This window comes from Aedes albopictus, chromosome 1, assembly GCF_035046485.1.
Source record: "Aedes albopictus strain Foshan chromosome 1, AalbF5, whole genome shotgun sequence".
Classification (NCBI taxonomy): domain Eukaryota; kingdom Metazoa; phylum Arthropoda; class Insecta; order Diptera; family Culicidae; genus Aedes; species Aedes albopictus.
Window position 1 is genome coordinate 70,146,257 of NC_085136.1, and position 11,942 is coordinate 70,158,198.

The following is an 11,942-nucleotide window of genomic DNA, read 5'->3' on the forward strand; positions in this document are numbered from 1 at the left end:
CGATAATATCGATCAGCTGTGACACGACACAGGCCCAAGGAGAATACATTTTACTAAGGTGGCGCAGATAAACATTGCAAACCACTGGTTGTCTCTTCCACTCTTCTGGTGTTCTTATGCAACTAAAATAGTGACGTCACTATTTCAGTTCCATAAGAACACCAGAAGAATGGAAGAGACAACCAGTGGTTTGCTATGTTTATCTGCGCCACCTTAGTAAAATGTATTCTCCTTGACACAGGCCCAGACGTCAGATCGTTTGATCCCCACCAAAAAGTGAGCAAAATGCTAGTGACCATTGGCACTCGTGAAATACTGGATGATTGGAGTGTCCATTAGCGTTTGTAGAAGGCTTGTCCTAGTAGTGGAGATTCAACAAATGAGTTGAAACCACCGACGAACCGACGTGACAGCTAGAACAAACAAATTCAAATTTGTTGTCCGCGACGCCATGATGAAAAATAGCCGAACACTATCGCCACCTCTATAACGGCCCGCGTTGGTATGCTAGCTTGATACCAAACCCCCGTGTGTTAACATAGGAAGAGGTTCGTGTCTACGCTGATTTGACAGAAGGGTTCGCTCGCTTTGCTGGTCGACCGTTAAATTGAGGGGGACAGTTTTGAAACACCACTGTCACGTCGGTTCGTCGGTGTTGAAACCTCGATTGAAAGACAGAGAACTGACATCCAGGCTTGAATACAAATCGTGAGAGCTGACGATCATCGTAACAAAGTTCAGTTTCTAGTGGGAGTCAAACGATTTGACGTTTAGTGTGTCATTTGACAGTCGGTCGATAAGATTGGTTAACTGTCAAACGGTACAAGTAAGCCATCAACTGTGTTTGATCCATACCAAGAACCGAGCGAGGACGTCTGATCTCTGCGATTGAGGCATCCACGTGGTAACATGACGGCCGTTTGAACATTATTGGTAGGAACAGTTTCGTTAAAAAGAAGGGGAACTAGAAAAGGACTTACGACGGACTACAATTAGAAAGAGAAAGAGGCAGAGAGGCTATATGGTTCATAGGAAATGTAAAAGAGATTCGAAACTATCTTGCATTTCTCGGTAGATAATAGCTGTCATGAAGTACGGTTTCTAGTAAGGATAAACGATCGCACTGCCGATCTACACAACATGTCAGATCGTTTGATACCTTGGGAACGTTCAAAAATTACGTCCAACATTTGGGGGAGGGGGGGGGGTCTAGAAAAGTGTGACAGTACGTGTATTGGGTATAGGGAAATTGCGTGACAGAGGGGGGAGGGGGGGTCTAGAAATCCCGAAAAACGATGGACGTAATTTTTGAATCTTCCCCTTTGAAACCGCACTTCATGTCACCGGCCATTATCAATCGCAAAATGCCGCGGGAAGTACGCTAAGGTATAGATATACATTCGACTTGTGATTGATACGTAATTAGGTTGGTAATTTAGACTAGTGTTTCGGAGCTTGAGTTCCGGCGGCGATCTCATACGTTGCTTTCGTTCCGGGGGAACCGATTGGGCGACGAGGTGACGGACGAGTACGATGAAGACGAGTGGATGGTAGCTATGCTGCCGCGGCCATTGCTGCTGCTGGTGCTGGTGCAGCCGGCACCGAAACCTGCCGTTGCGATCGGGTGACCAGCTTCGCTGGGATAGACGGAATGTTTCTTGCGGACGTAGTTGGTGGGCGAGGACTTCTCCACGAGGTTCGCCAACAGAGGGAGCGACTCGTTGCGCGCGAACGCGTTCAGGTCGTCTTCGTTGTGACGCTTGACGATCACTGGTTGGTCTTTCAGGATCAACCGTTGGTTACTTATTGTCGTTGCGGCGGCAGGTAGCCGAACGGGACTGCTTTCCCTGATATTGGAGAGCAACGAAAGGCGCTCTTCGGAAACCGTTTCTTGGTAGACGGGGAAGTGCGACTCCAGGACACCTGGCTTAAGGTTAGCGTTTTGGAGGGTTCTACTGCTACTACTACTGCTGCTAGAGTGGAGTTGGTTTGTACTGGAACCGGGGTGGTCAAGATCACCGGTCAACGAAGACATAGCGCTGTGGTAGGTATCGCTGGAGCTGGTAGTCTTGCTGTCCCGGCTGTTGTTGAACTTGAAGATGTTGAACGAGGTGTACTTGTAGTTGTAGCATTCTCGATGGTTGAACTTCTGACAACATGGTCCACCCGGAGATCTTCGACATGGGCACGACGGACAGTTTGAGGTACACTCTTGCGGAATAGCGCTATCACTTACGGCGAATGAGGTCTTCTTGGTTCCTGAGGCACCGGAGTTCGATGTACCACCCGGCACTACTTGCCGGGTGTTCAACTCGTCGAGGTTGTCTGCCGATTTAGAGTTCTCCTTGATGGGTGAAGTGCCACCAGCAGTAAGCATTTCCGCACCGATGATCCCTTTTCCATCCAGCACAATAACGTTATGCGCTGATTCGTAACTATCCACCGTTGAATCACTGTCCGATGGCGCCCGATTCAAAACAAAGATCTTACCCATCCGCTTGTAGCTGTTAATCGTTTTCACGTCTTCCGCGCACAACGACAAATTCCCGCTCACCTTCGGCGTCCTTCGTATGATCTTCGGAGTATGAAGCTGTGACTCCAGCAAAGGATCGGTCCCATCGCCCTTCCGTTCCCCAGCTTCCTTGCTCTCGCTGATCTTCTCCAGGTACCGGTCAATACTGGACGCCAGGTTGGCTCCAAAACTTGCCCGAGAACTGATACTGGACAGCTCCGACAGTGACTCGGGGCTGGCCAGTGGGGCCAGCCCGAACCAATCGTCGTGGATCAAGTCAATCTTCTTGATCTCGCAGGAATTTTGCCGAGTGCCGTTCCACGACAGGCTCATGGGTTGCTTCTGGGACCCGACGGGAACCGGAGGCCGTCCATTGCGTATCACGCTCGGAGAAGTATTGAAGGCAACCGTTCGCCCAGTGTTGCTAGCGGAACTTGGAGCCCGTTGCTGCTGATGATGTAGCGGATCGTTGAAAATGACGGTGGTGGCCTCGCTCGGTCCGGACAGGCTCTTCGGTATTCCACTGTCGTCTACGGTGCTGGACAACTGGCTGCGTACACCCAGGATGCTTCCGCCGGCGACGGAAGAAGCCTTACTGGGAGGATTGTGGTCCTGTGGAGATTGGAGGCTGGTGAAAGAAGTTTCCAAACAGATCTTGTGCGGTACCGAAGGTGACGCCGGACTTTGCAGAGCCACTGCCAGCGATGGTTCCACAGCGGTTCCAGGCGTCGTATGATTGGTGAACTGATGATGGTGGTGTCCGTCCGCCTGCAGTAGGGCTTCGATGGCTTCCGAGGCGATCGATGAGTTGGCGTTCGATGACTGGCGTTGGGGCTTGCGAGGGCCGACCGTGGTTATAACCTGAGGGATAGGAGGGAAATCATGGGGATTAGTTCAAAGTTACGAGAGTTGTGAAATTCGTTAGTTAATGGGTAGTCCGTTTGCAAGAGATAATCTGTGAGCTCATCGGATGCGGTCTTAATAAAAAATGGTTTCTTATAAATCTCACTAGTTTACTGGTACATAATTGCAGAACCATGCAACAGAGTAGATCTTTATAAATTACGGTCGATGAACGAATGTTCGGCTGGAAGCCTTTGAGCCATTCGTTCCGATGAAGCGGCACGATTCTGCATCAAGGATTTGAAGAGTTTCTACCGTATCAATGAGATCAAAGTCAAAGTTGACGACACCGTACATTACCCAGTAGAACATCGACGCCAACCGGATAATTAGAGGTCGCATGCTAGATTTGGCTTTCCTTCATTCATGACCTTGATCGGACGTAGAATACTCCGTTTTGTGGTCTATTTGATGACGCTCAATAAGTCTAACACTTCATTAAAGTCAAGCGAATGTGTTTCTGGGGCGAACGTTAGCTCATGGATTAGATCGGACACTACACGCTCAATAGGTCGGCTCCAGAGGCACGTTCTCTCTATTTGGGATATTTGTGCCATCCTACACGCTAACAACAATACGTAGCTTTCGACGTCAACGAGGTCCTGGATATGTCGACAGTTGAAGAGTGGCGATGGCTGGAAACAAAGAAGAACGTTGGTGACGAGACAACAAAGTGGGAACATGTCCGAACTGTAAGCCGGACAGATTGTTGTGGATTGCCGAAGTGTAAGTATATCAGCGAAAGGGGTTGGACAAAGACAGCTCGATAGCGTAGCTGCTTCCACGGCAAGATGAACCAGATGAACACGGCGTCAAATATGGACCAATCAGATCTGAACCATTCTAAATGGAGAACACGGTGTCTTACGTTTGAATGAAATTCGCCAGTAATTCTGCATACCGAGGTTACGCGTTGAAGTACGTTCTGCAGCCAATGGTGCAATGGTGCCGTATCCACCGAAGATGGCACAACTTAATATGTTCTGCATCACATCATTTCTGCGACGATTCACGTTTGTGGGGATCCCACTGCGTAAAAGTAGGCCGCATCTTATTCAAGCGCTGGGTTGTCTGGGTATTTACGTGTTTATTCGTTAGGGCAATCCACATGGAGAAAGCGTACAGTTTGACGACTGAATCGTGCAAAAAGGCCATCCGGCGATGCATTGCCCGAAGAGGAGCACCGCAAGAGATTCATACAGACAATGGAACGAATTTTATCAGCGCAAGCAGGGTGCTCCAGAAGGATCTCCAGGCGATCAACACTATGATGATCAGTACATTTACGACCACGAACACCAAGTGGTGGTTTAATCCCTGGAACGGAAACTGGACGACGCCGTTAGCCGAGGCTGAACATATGGTCAACTCGCGACTGTTAGCTTCCGTGCCACTGAACAACGAACAGGTAGGAGTCTATAACTTCGAACCATCCCAAGTAAAACACTTGTTACAGAAGAGTCACGGTGGTGCAGGTTTTTGTTGCGCAGAAGTCACTATGACTTATTTGCTAGAAGTAAGTCACAGTGACTTCTGCGCAACATAAACCTGCACCGCCGTTACTCTTCTGTGACAAGTGTGTTACTTGGGATGTTTTGATGCAGAGTTCGTCAAGCAGTAAAGGCACCAGTGGACGTGAAAAAGGCCCTGTCAGATGGATGGTCTTTAATTCAGCACATGTCGGAAGTGTTTTGACGGCGATTTTTCGGCGAAGTAAGTAGTTCCAAGATGTCGCTCCAGTTAAGGAAGGAATGTTAGTGTTGATAGTCCACTAAGAGAATCGCAATGGATGGATAAGCGGTCGAGTGATCCGTACGTACCCAGACTAGGATGGAGTTGCGTGAAAAGCAGGTGTAGAGACATCAATCGGAGTATTGACCAGATCTGTCAGCAAACTAGCGGGCCTCGATGTAATTTTGGATGGTGACTCCGAAGAGGATTTCGAGCGTCACGAGGTGGAGGATGTTGGAGTTTCCCTAACCACCGGGCACTCCCTCGAGCAGTTTGGATAAGTGATTTTTAGATGCAGAGTTCGTCAAGCAGTAAAGGCATCAGTGGACGTAAAAAAGGCCTTGTCAGATATGGATGGACTTTGATTTAGCACCTGTCGGACATATTTTGGCGGCGATGGATCTACTTATGATTTATAACCTTATAATTGTTTATAGCCGTTACATAAATCATTCCGTTCTACGTTCAACTGAACAAACCGTTTTTCATTATCAAGATAAAAGGTTAAACTGGTGATCGATCGACTGTAAGGTTTAATCTTATGATTTTCGGCAACGCAGTCTGTATTGTATTAAACGAAACGTAGGGCAGATAGCTTAACTTTCGCTTAATACAATAAAGACTGCGTTGCCGAAAATCATAGGATAAAAGGTTATGGGCCTAGCACGTAACTGTCCGTAACCGGAAAGAAGTGGAGGAGTCACCGATGAGAAGATTCTGGAGCACAACGTAAGAACAGCCAACAACGGTAGCATGAAAGCTGTGGCAAGATGTACCGTTGACCTGCGTGGATGAAACCAGCAAGCGCGTCGTTGTATATTTCTTGCGGACGAAAAAATCAGGCGTTAAGGGGTTGAAATCTTTTCAAGCAAAGGCGGAGCGACAATGAGCTAGAATACGTCAATCGAGAATTCCGCAAGGCTTTGGAGAAAGATGAAATCCGTCATAAGACATGTCCGTATACACCAGAGCAAAATGGTATCGCGGAAAAGAATGAATTCGCATCCTGGTGGAGAAAGCTCGATGTCTATTGAATGAAGCGTATTTGAAGAAAGATTTGTGGGCAGAAGCGGTTTTGAAGGCAGCGTACCTGGTGAACCGTTCTCCAACCATGTCCATTGGAGGAAAACCCCAGAAGAAAGGGACCCTGCACAAGTCGAATTTATGGAGCTGTTCACAGAAGAAATTGTAATGCCAACACACTAAGATTCAGATGTTCCAACTCAGTAATTTTTTCACTGAGTTCTGTATTTTTTCCATCTTTTTACTGAGTTTTCAACAGCAGATTTATCTCGGTACACTCGGTAATCATATTTACCGTTCACCAGTAACGATTTTTACCGTGCATCAGTAACTTTTGACAGTTTATCATCTGAGCTCGGTAACTCATTTATAGGATATCCGCAAAAGAAACAACCGAGCGTACCGAGTTAAATCTGCTGTTGAGAACTCAGTAAAAAGATGGGAAAAATACCGAGCTGATCTTAGTGTGAAGAGACTGTTCTGACGAGATCGTAACCAACTCCGACGATGAATAAGAAGCCAGCAACAACACATTAGAAACGTCCAGTGATGGTTTCGTAGATGCTTGCAGCGACGCGCTCCCACCGCAACTAAGAAGACCAGTTGAAGTAAGTCAACAAGGGTTGAGGCGCAGCTGTCGGGAGCGAACTTGCCCAGGCAAGTATAGTGATTACATTAGTTAGAGCTCCTTTTCTGGCGATGTTCTTTCCTCCCAGCAATCTCTTCCAGCGATTTCCGGTGGTGCTATGGAGGACAACCCCCAAACCTATGACGAGGTCATGCGTGTTGAATCAAGTCAATGATCGCTCCTCATAAGCTGTTTTGAGGAATACTGGGAGCACTGCCGCTGATGAACCAAAACAGATCGAGGCTTGTGTTGTTGTCAACTGTTTCTGTAGAAACAACGAATAGATGCTCTGAGATCCGTAGAATTATTACGTGTGTTTCTTTTGCGATCGTGTTACATATTTGACCAGATATCGGAAGTATGTCAACAATGCGGCGAGCTGATCGAGACCTGTGGATCCAAGCGTTGAAGAAAGAAGTTGCTTCATTGGGCTAGGATCGAACATCATTGGCGTATCTAGGATTTTTTCCTAGGGGGTGCCTTGGGGGTGCCAGTTTCAGTGGCTTCCAGGTTGTTTTGCTTTTTTTCGTAAAAGGAAATACCGAACCACCCTCAATTTCTTTTATGAAATAAATGATATAAATACTGCGTCGCGGAAAAAAATAGCCCGCATATTTTTTTTTAATCCGAACCGTTGTACACATTTGACACTTTCCCCGCCATGGGGCTTGAAAACTTGATAACTTGATTGCGCATAATACATGGAATTTGTATTTTCAGTTTGAACTTAACAATCATCGAGACAACCCCTTTCTTTAGTGGATTGAAAATAATCAGGTCCATAAGAATACATTTTCAGAGCAAATTTAAATCTCTGAAACCATAAAATATCCACAAATTTGCGTGATCTTTGTATTCGTCGTGACATCCTCTTTGTTGAAATAGTTTTCAAGAACAATTGAAAGAGCTATAAATACTTAAAATTGCATATTCAGGACACATATTTGCATTTTTGGGTCAACCGCAACATTGATGGCGACAGCGTTTTTGTTCCATTAGTTGAACACTACCACGTGGACATGAAAATACTTTTACCACAGACAAACAGACGTAACACTCTGATGATTCCCATCGTACACCGATTTAACGGTCTTTTTCAAAATTTGATAGTAGGCCAACTGCCCAACCGTGGCGCTCGCATAGTTTTTGTTCGAGTTTGACGTTTGCTCACTACCGCCACCTAGTTGGTGGTCGGCCAAACATTGTCCCTTTAGCATTGGGCGAATATGTTTCCGTGACTATGATTTGAATCGAAAAATGTTCGAAGAGTTACGTCTGTTTGTCTGTGCTTTTACAAAGAAATTGTGAGTACACAATTTGGACTCGATTATCCTGAGTTCCGTTCTGAAGCTTCACGAACATATTATCAATCCAGTTGAAACCCGGTATTTGGGGCGAGCGAACTTATTTTTCTCTTCGGGATTCTGATGCTAGCACCAAATTCCGATTTCGAATGAATTGATAATATATCTGTTGAAAGGAATTGTTTATAAAGCTCAAAATTTGACATACGTCAAACCAACATTGTAGTAATCAGTCAAAATTTCAGCTTCGTACATTTTGGATAATCGAGTCTGGTTTGTACGTATAATACAAGAAATTTGTGTTTTCGGCAAAACGGTCTTTCGGTAATACCTCAGGGAATATTTCTGGCAATTTATTTGGAAATTGTTTTGCCATTTATTTCAATTAAGTCTGCTTTTGCAAATCTGCCAGCAATTCTTTTGGACTTTGCAAATATCTTTGGATCCCCTTTAGCAATACTTTAAAAATTTATTTGGTAAAACGTTTGGAATTTGATACTGAGCGTCTTTCACGCATCCTTTGAAAAAAATCATCGAAAATTACTTTGTCAACAATTCTATTGATATTTGCTTTTTAAAATTCTCCAATTACTCTTCAGGCTATTCTTTTAGGATTTCTTTATTTTGTAATTCATTCGACTCTGGGAACTTCCTCACAATATTTTTGGAAATGTCTTCAGCAAGTCATTCCACTTTTTTATGTGATTTTCGTCGTTTATTTGGACTTTTATTATCTATGCTATTCGGTATTCTTTCGCCAATTCTTTTATTAACCGCTTCTATAATTTTAACAAAAAATATGTAGACAGTTTCTTCTAGATTTCTTCAGTAATTATGTAAGGAATTCCTGCAGCAATTCCGATGTTACTTGCATTGAACATTTATTTGGGAATTTCATCAGCAATTCCTTTGAAAATTTTGGAAACTTCGTTTATTAATTTGAGAACTTCTTCGGTAATTCCTTTGAAAATTGATTTGGAAAATTTCTCAAATATTTCCTTCGAGAATTTATTTGAAAAAAAAAATCTTTGGCGGTTCTTTAAAAATTTTGTCATGGTGATACTACGGCAATTACTTTTCGAATTCTTTCTAAATTTAATTCAGAAAATCCTTTGATGATTTCGGAAAATTCTTTAAGAATTTCTTCGAAAATTGTTTTGTGAATGTTGGTGGAAATTTTTATAGAATATATTTCAGCAATTTATTTTGAGATTGAATTTGACCAATTTCTTTATGAAGCCTTAATATCTTCTTCAGGAATTCCAATGGTAATTCTTATATGAATTCTTTTGGCAACTACTTTGAAAGTTCTAGGGTAAATGTAATGGAAAATTATCCGGCAATATCTTTGGGAATTTGTCAGGAAGTTTTTCGTGAACTTCATAGGATTTTCTTCGAGCAAGCCCAGTTTAAAATTTCGGAATTTCTGATTCAGCCATTTTCGGAGGCAATAAATATAACTATAATTAAATCATAAAGAATTACAAAAGTAATCACGATAAAATTGCCTGAGAAATTTGCAAAATAACCGAAAAAGAAATTGCTGAAATAATTTCAGAGGAATAGCCATTGAAATCCTAGAAAAAAAATTCAAAGAGAATGCTGATTAAATTCTAATTTCCGCAGAAATTTTCAAAAAAAAAAAACCCTGCCGAAGGAACCTTCAAAGAAATGGCCATACTGCGGTCTAGCGAATACGGAACGCGATTTTTTAATTCATCTCACAACTTGTCAATTAGCGACATTCTGTGCCTTCTAATTAATTACAAGTTTTTCTCGTACATTCCTATAGGATTTCACTAGGGATTTCTCTTGTAATACCTCCAAACATTTCTCTTGAAAACCCTACTATTCCCGACACTCGTTTAGGGATGCCTCTAGAGATTTATATTGGGTTTTCTGCAGCTGGAATTCCTTGAAGAAGGCCAAGAGGAGTTCCGGGAGTAATACCATGTGTTATTTCTTGAGTAATCCATGAACAAAACCTCTAGAGGAATTCCTGGATGAGTCTTTAAAAAATCCCTGGAAAAATCAACGGCATTTCTGGAAGTATCCTAGGAAAACTGCCTAGAAGAATTCCAGCAAGAATGCCAGGTGAAATCCCTAGAAGGATTCCTGCAGAACTGCATATATCATATTAAAAATTTCAGTAGGAGACATAGGAGGCTTTGCTGAAACAATGATAAATATTTGGAGAAATCGCAGGAATAAAATCCTTTAGGATTTCCAGGAGGATACATCGAAGGCAAGACCCATAGGAAGAGTGCCTTGAATAGTCCCAGCAAGTTTTTGAAGAAATCCCTGGAGAAATTCTTGGAAGAATCCCAAGAAGAATTCCGGTAAATATTACAGTACGAATTTCTGGACTTTTCCTAGGAGGAATTGCTGGAAGAATCACAGCAGAAATAGCTTGAGAAATCCAGCTGAAATTCCTGGAGGAAGGCCAAGAGGAGTTCCTGGAGGAATCCCATGAGAAATTTATGAAAGAATCCTTGGATAAAATATCTTGGATAAAAAATCCTGGAGGAATCACCGGAGAGCTTCTGAAGAAATCACAGAAAAAATATCAGTAGGTATTATTAGAAGGATTTTGGGATGTATCATTGTAGAAATCTCAGCAGAAATCCTAGGAAGAATTGCTGGAGGAAACTATACAGGAATTTCTAGAGAATCCCCATCAGGAATGCCTGGCAGATAAAATCATTGGGATACCTAGAGAAGTTCTTGCAAGAACCGGTTGAGCTATTTTGGAAGAATCTATAGTGAAGGCCCTGAAGGAATCGCAGGAGGAATTTCTGAAGGAATCTTAGGAATATTTCCCGGAAGACTAGGATAAATTTGTATAGGAATCACTAGAAGAATTTTTGGGTATAGAATAGTAAGAATTTCTGGGGGGAATTGCTGGAAGAACTGCAGGAGAAGGTGTTTGAGGTAGGCCAAAAGGAGTTGTTTGAGGAAGGCCAAAAGGAGTTTCTGCAGCAATTCCATGAGGAATTTCTGGAGAAATCTTTGGATAAAATCTCTGAAGGAATTCCTGGATGAGTCGTTGGAGAAATCCGTGGTACAACAATCAAAGGAATTCCTGCAAGAATTCCAGGAAGTTTGCCTGGAAAGATCTCAGAAAAAGCCAGGAAAGCTCTAGAAGAATCCGTAGCATAATTTCTGAAGTACCACAGTTTGAATTTCTGGAGAAAGAATAACTGGAATAATCGCAGGGATGCTTGAGTAATCCCAGCTGGAATATCTGGAGGAATTCCTAGAACTCCAGGAGGCATCATAGAAGTAATTCTTAGAGATATCCTAGAATCAGGAATGCCCGGGTATCCTAAGAGAAGTTCCTCAAAAAAAAAAAATGCCTGGAGGAATACCTACAATTCTTCTTGAAATAATTGGTAGAAGTATACTGGAGGAATCCCTGATAGAAATGCAGGAGCGATTTCTGGAATCTATGGGAATCTCAGGAAGATTTCCCGCAAGTATTGCAGTAAGGAAATATGCCAGGAGAAATCCCTAGAAGTATTTCTGATGGAGTCCTAAGGGGCTGTCCATTAATTACGTAGGGTTTATGGGGGGAGGGGGGGTTTGAGAAATCTTACGCGCCATACAAAAAATTTTGGGTTCTCATTCAAAAAATCTTACAAGGGGGGGAGGGGGTGTCAGAAAATCGCAAAAATTCCCTTACGTAATTAATGGACAGCCCCTAATGAGAACTGCTTGAAGAATTCCAGCTGGAATTCATGGAGGAAGTTCAATAGAAGTTTTTCGAGAAATCCCCTGTGGAATTTCTGGAACTGGAGGAAGTCCTGGATAAATCCTTCAACAAATATCTGGAAGAATCACC

The 11,942-nt window shown here is 43.3% G+C and overlaps 1 protein-coding gene across 8 annotated transcripts in view; it reads right to left on the minus strand.

The window, feature by feature from the left end:
* Positions 1-242: 242 nt before the first annotated feature.
* The window catches only part of LOC115269089 (diacylglycerol lipase-alpha), a 430,920-nt gene continuing 419,220 nt past the window's right edge, over positions 243-11,942 (minus strand). For 5 of the 8 annotated variants that reach the window (XM_062844784.1, XM_029877440.2, XM_029877438.2 and 2 more), the window contains one exon: positions 243-3,373. In XM_062844784.1, the coding sequence (XP_062700768.1) occupies positions 1,475-3,373 (1,899 nt within the window). In that variant the 3' untranslated portion in view covers positions 243-1,474. The remainder of the gene's footprint in view (positions 3,374-11,942) is intronic. The other 3 variants (XM_062844789.1, XM_062844788.1, XM_062844786.1) reach the window with 2 other exon arrangements.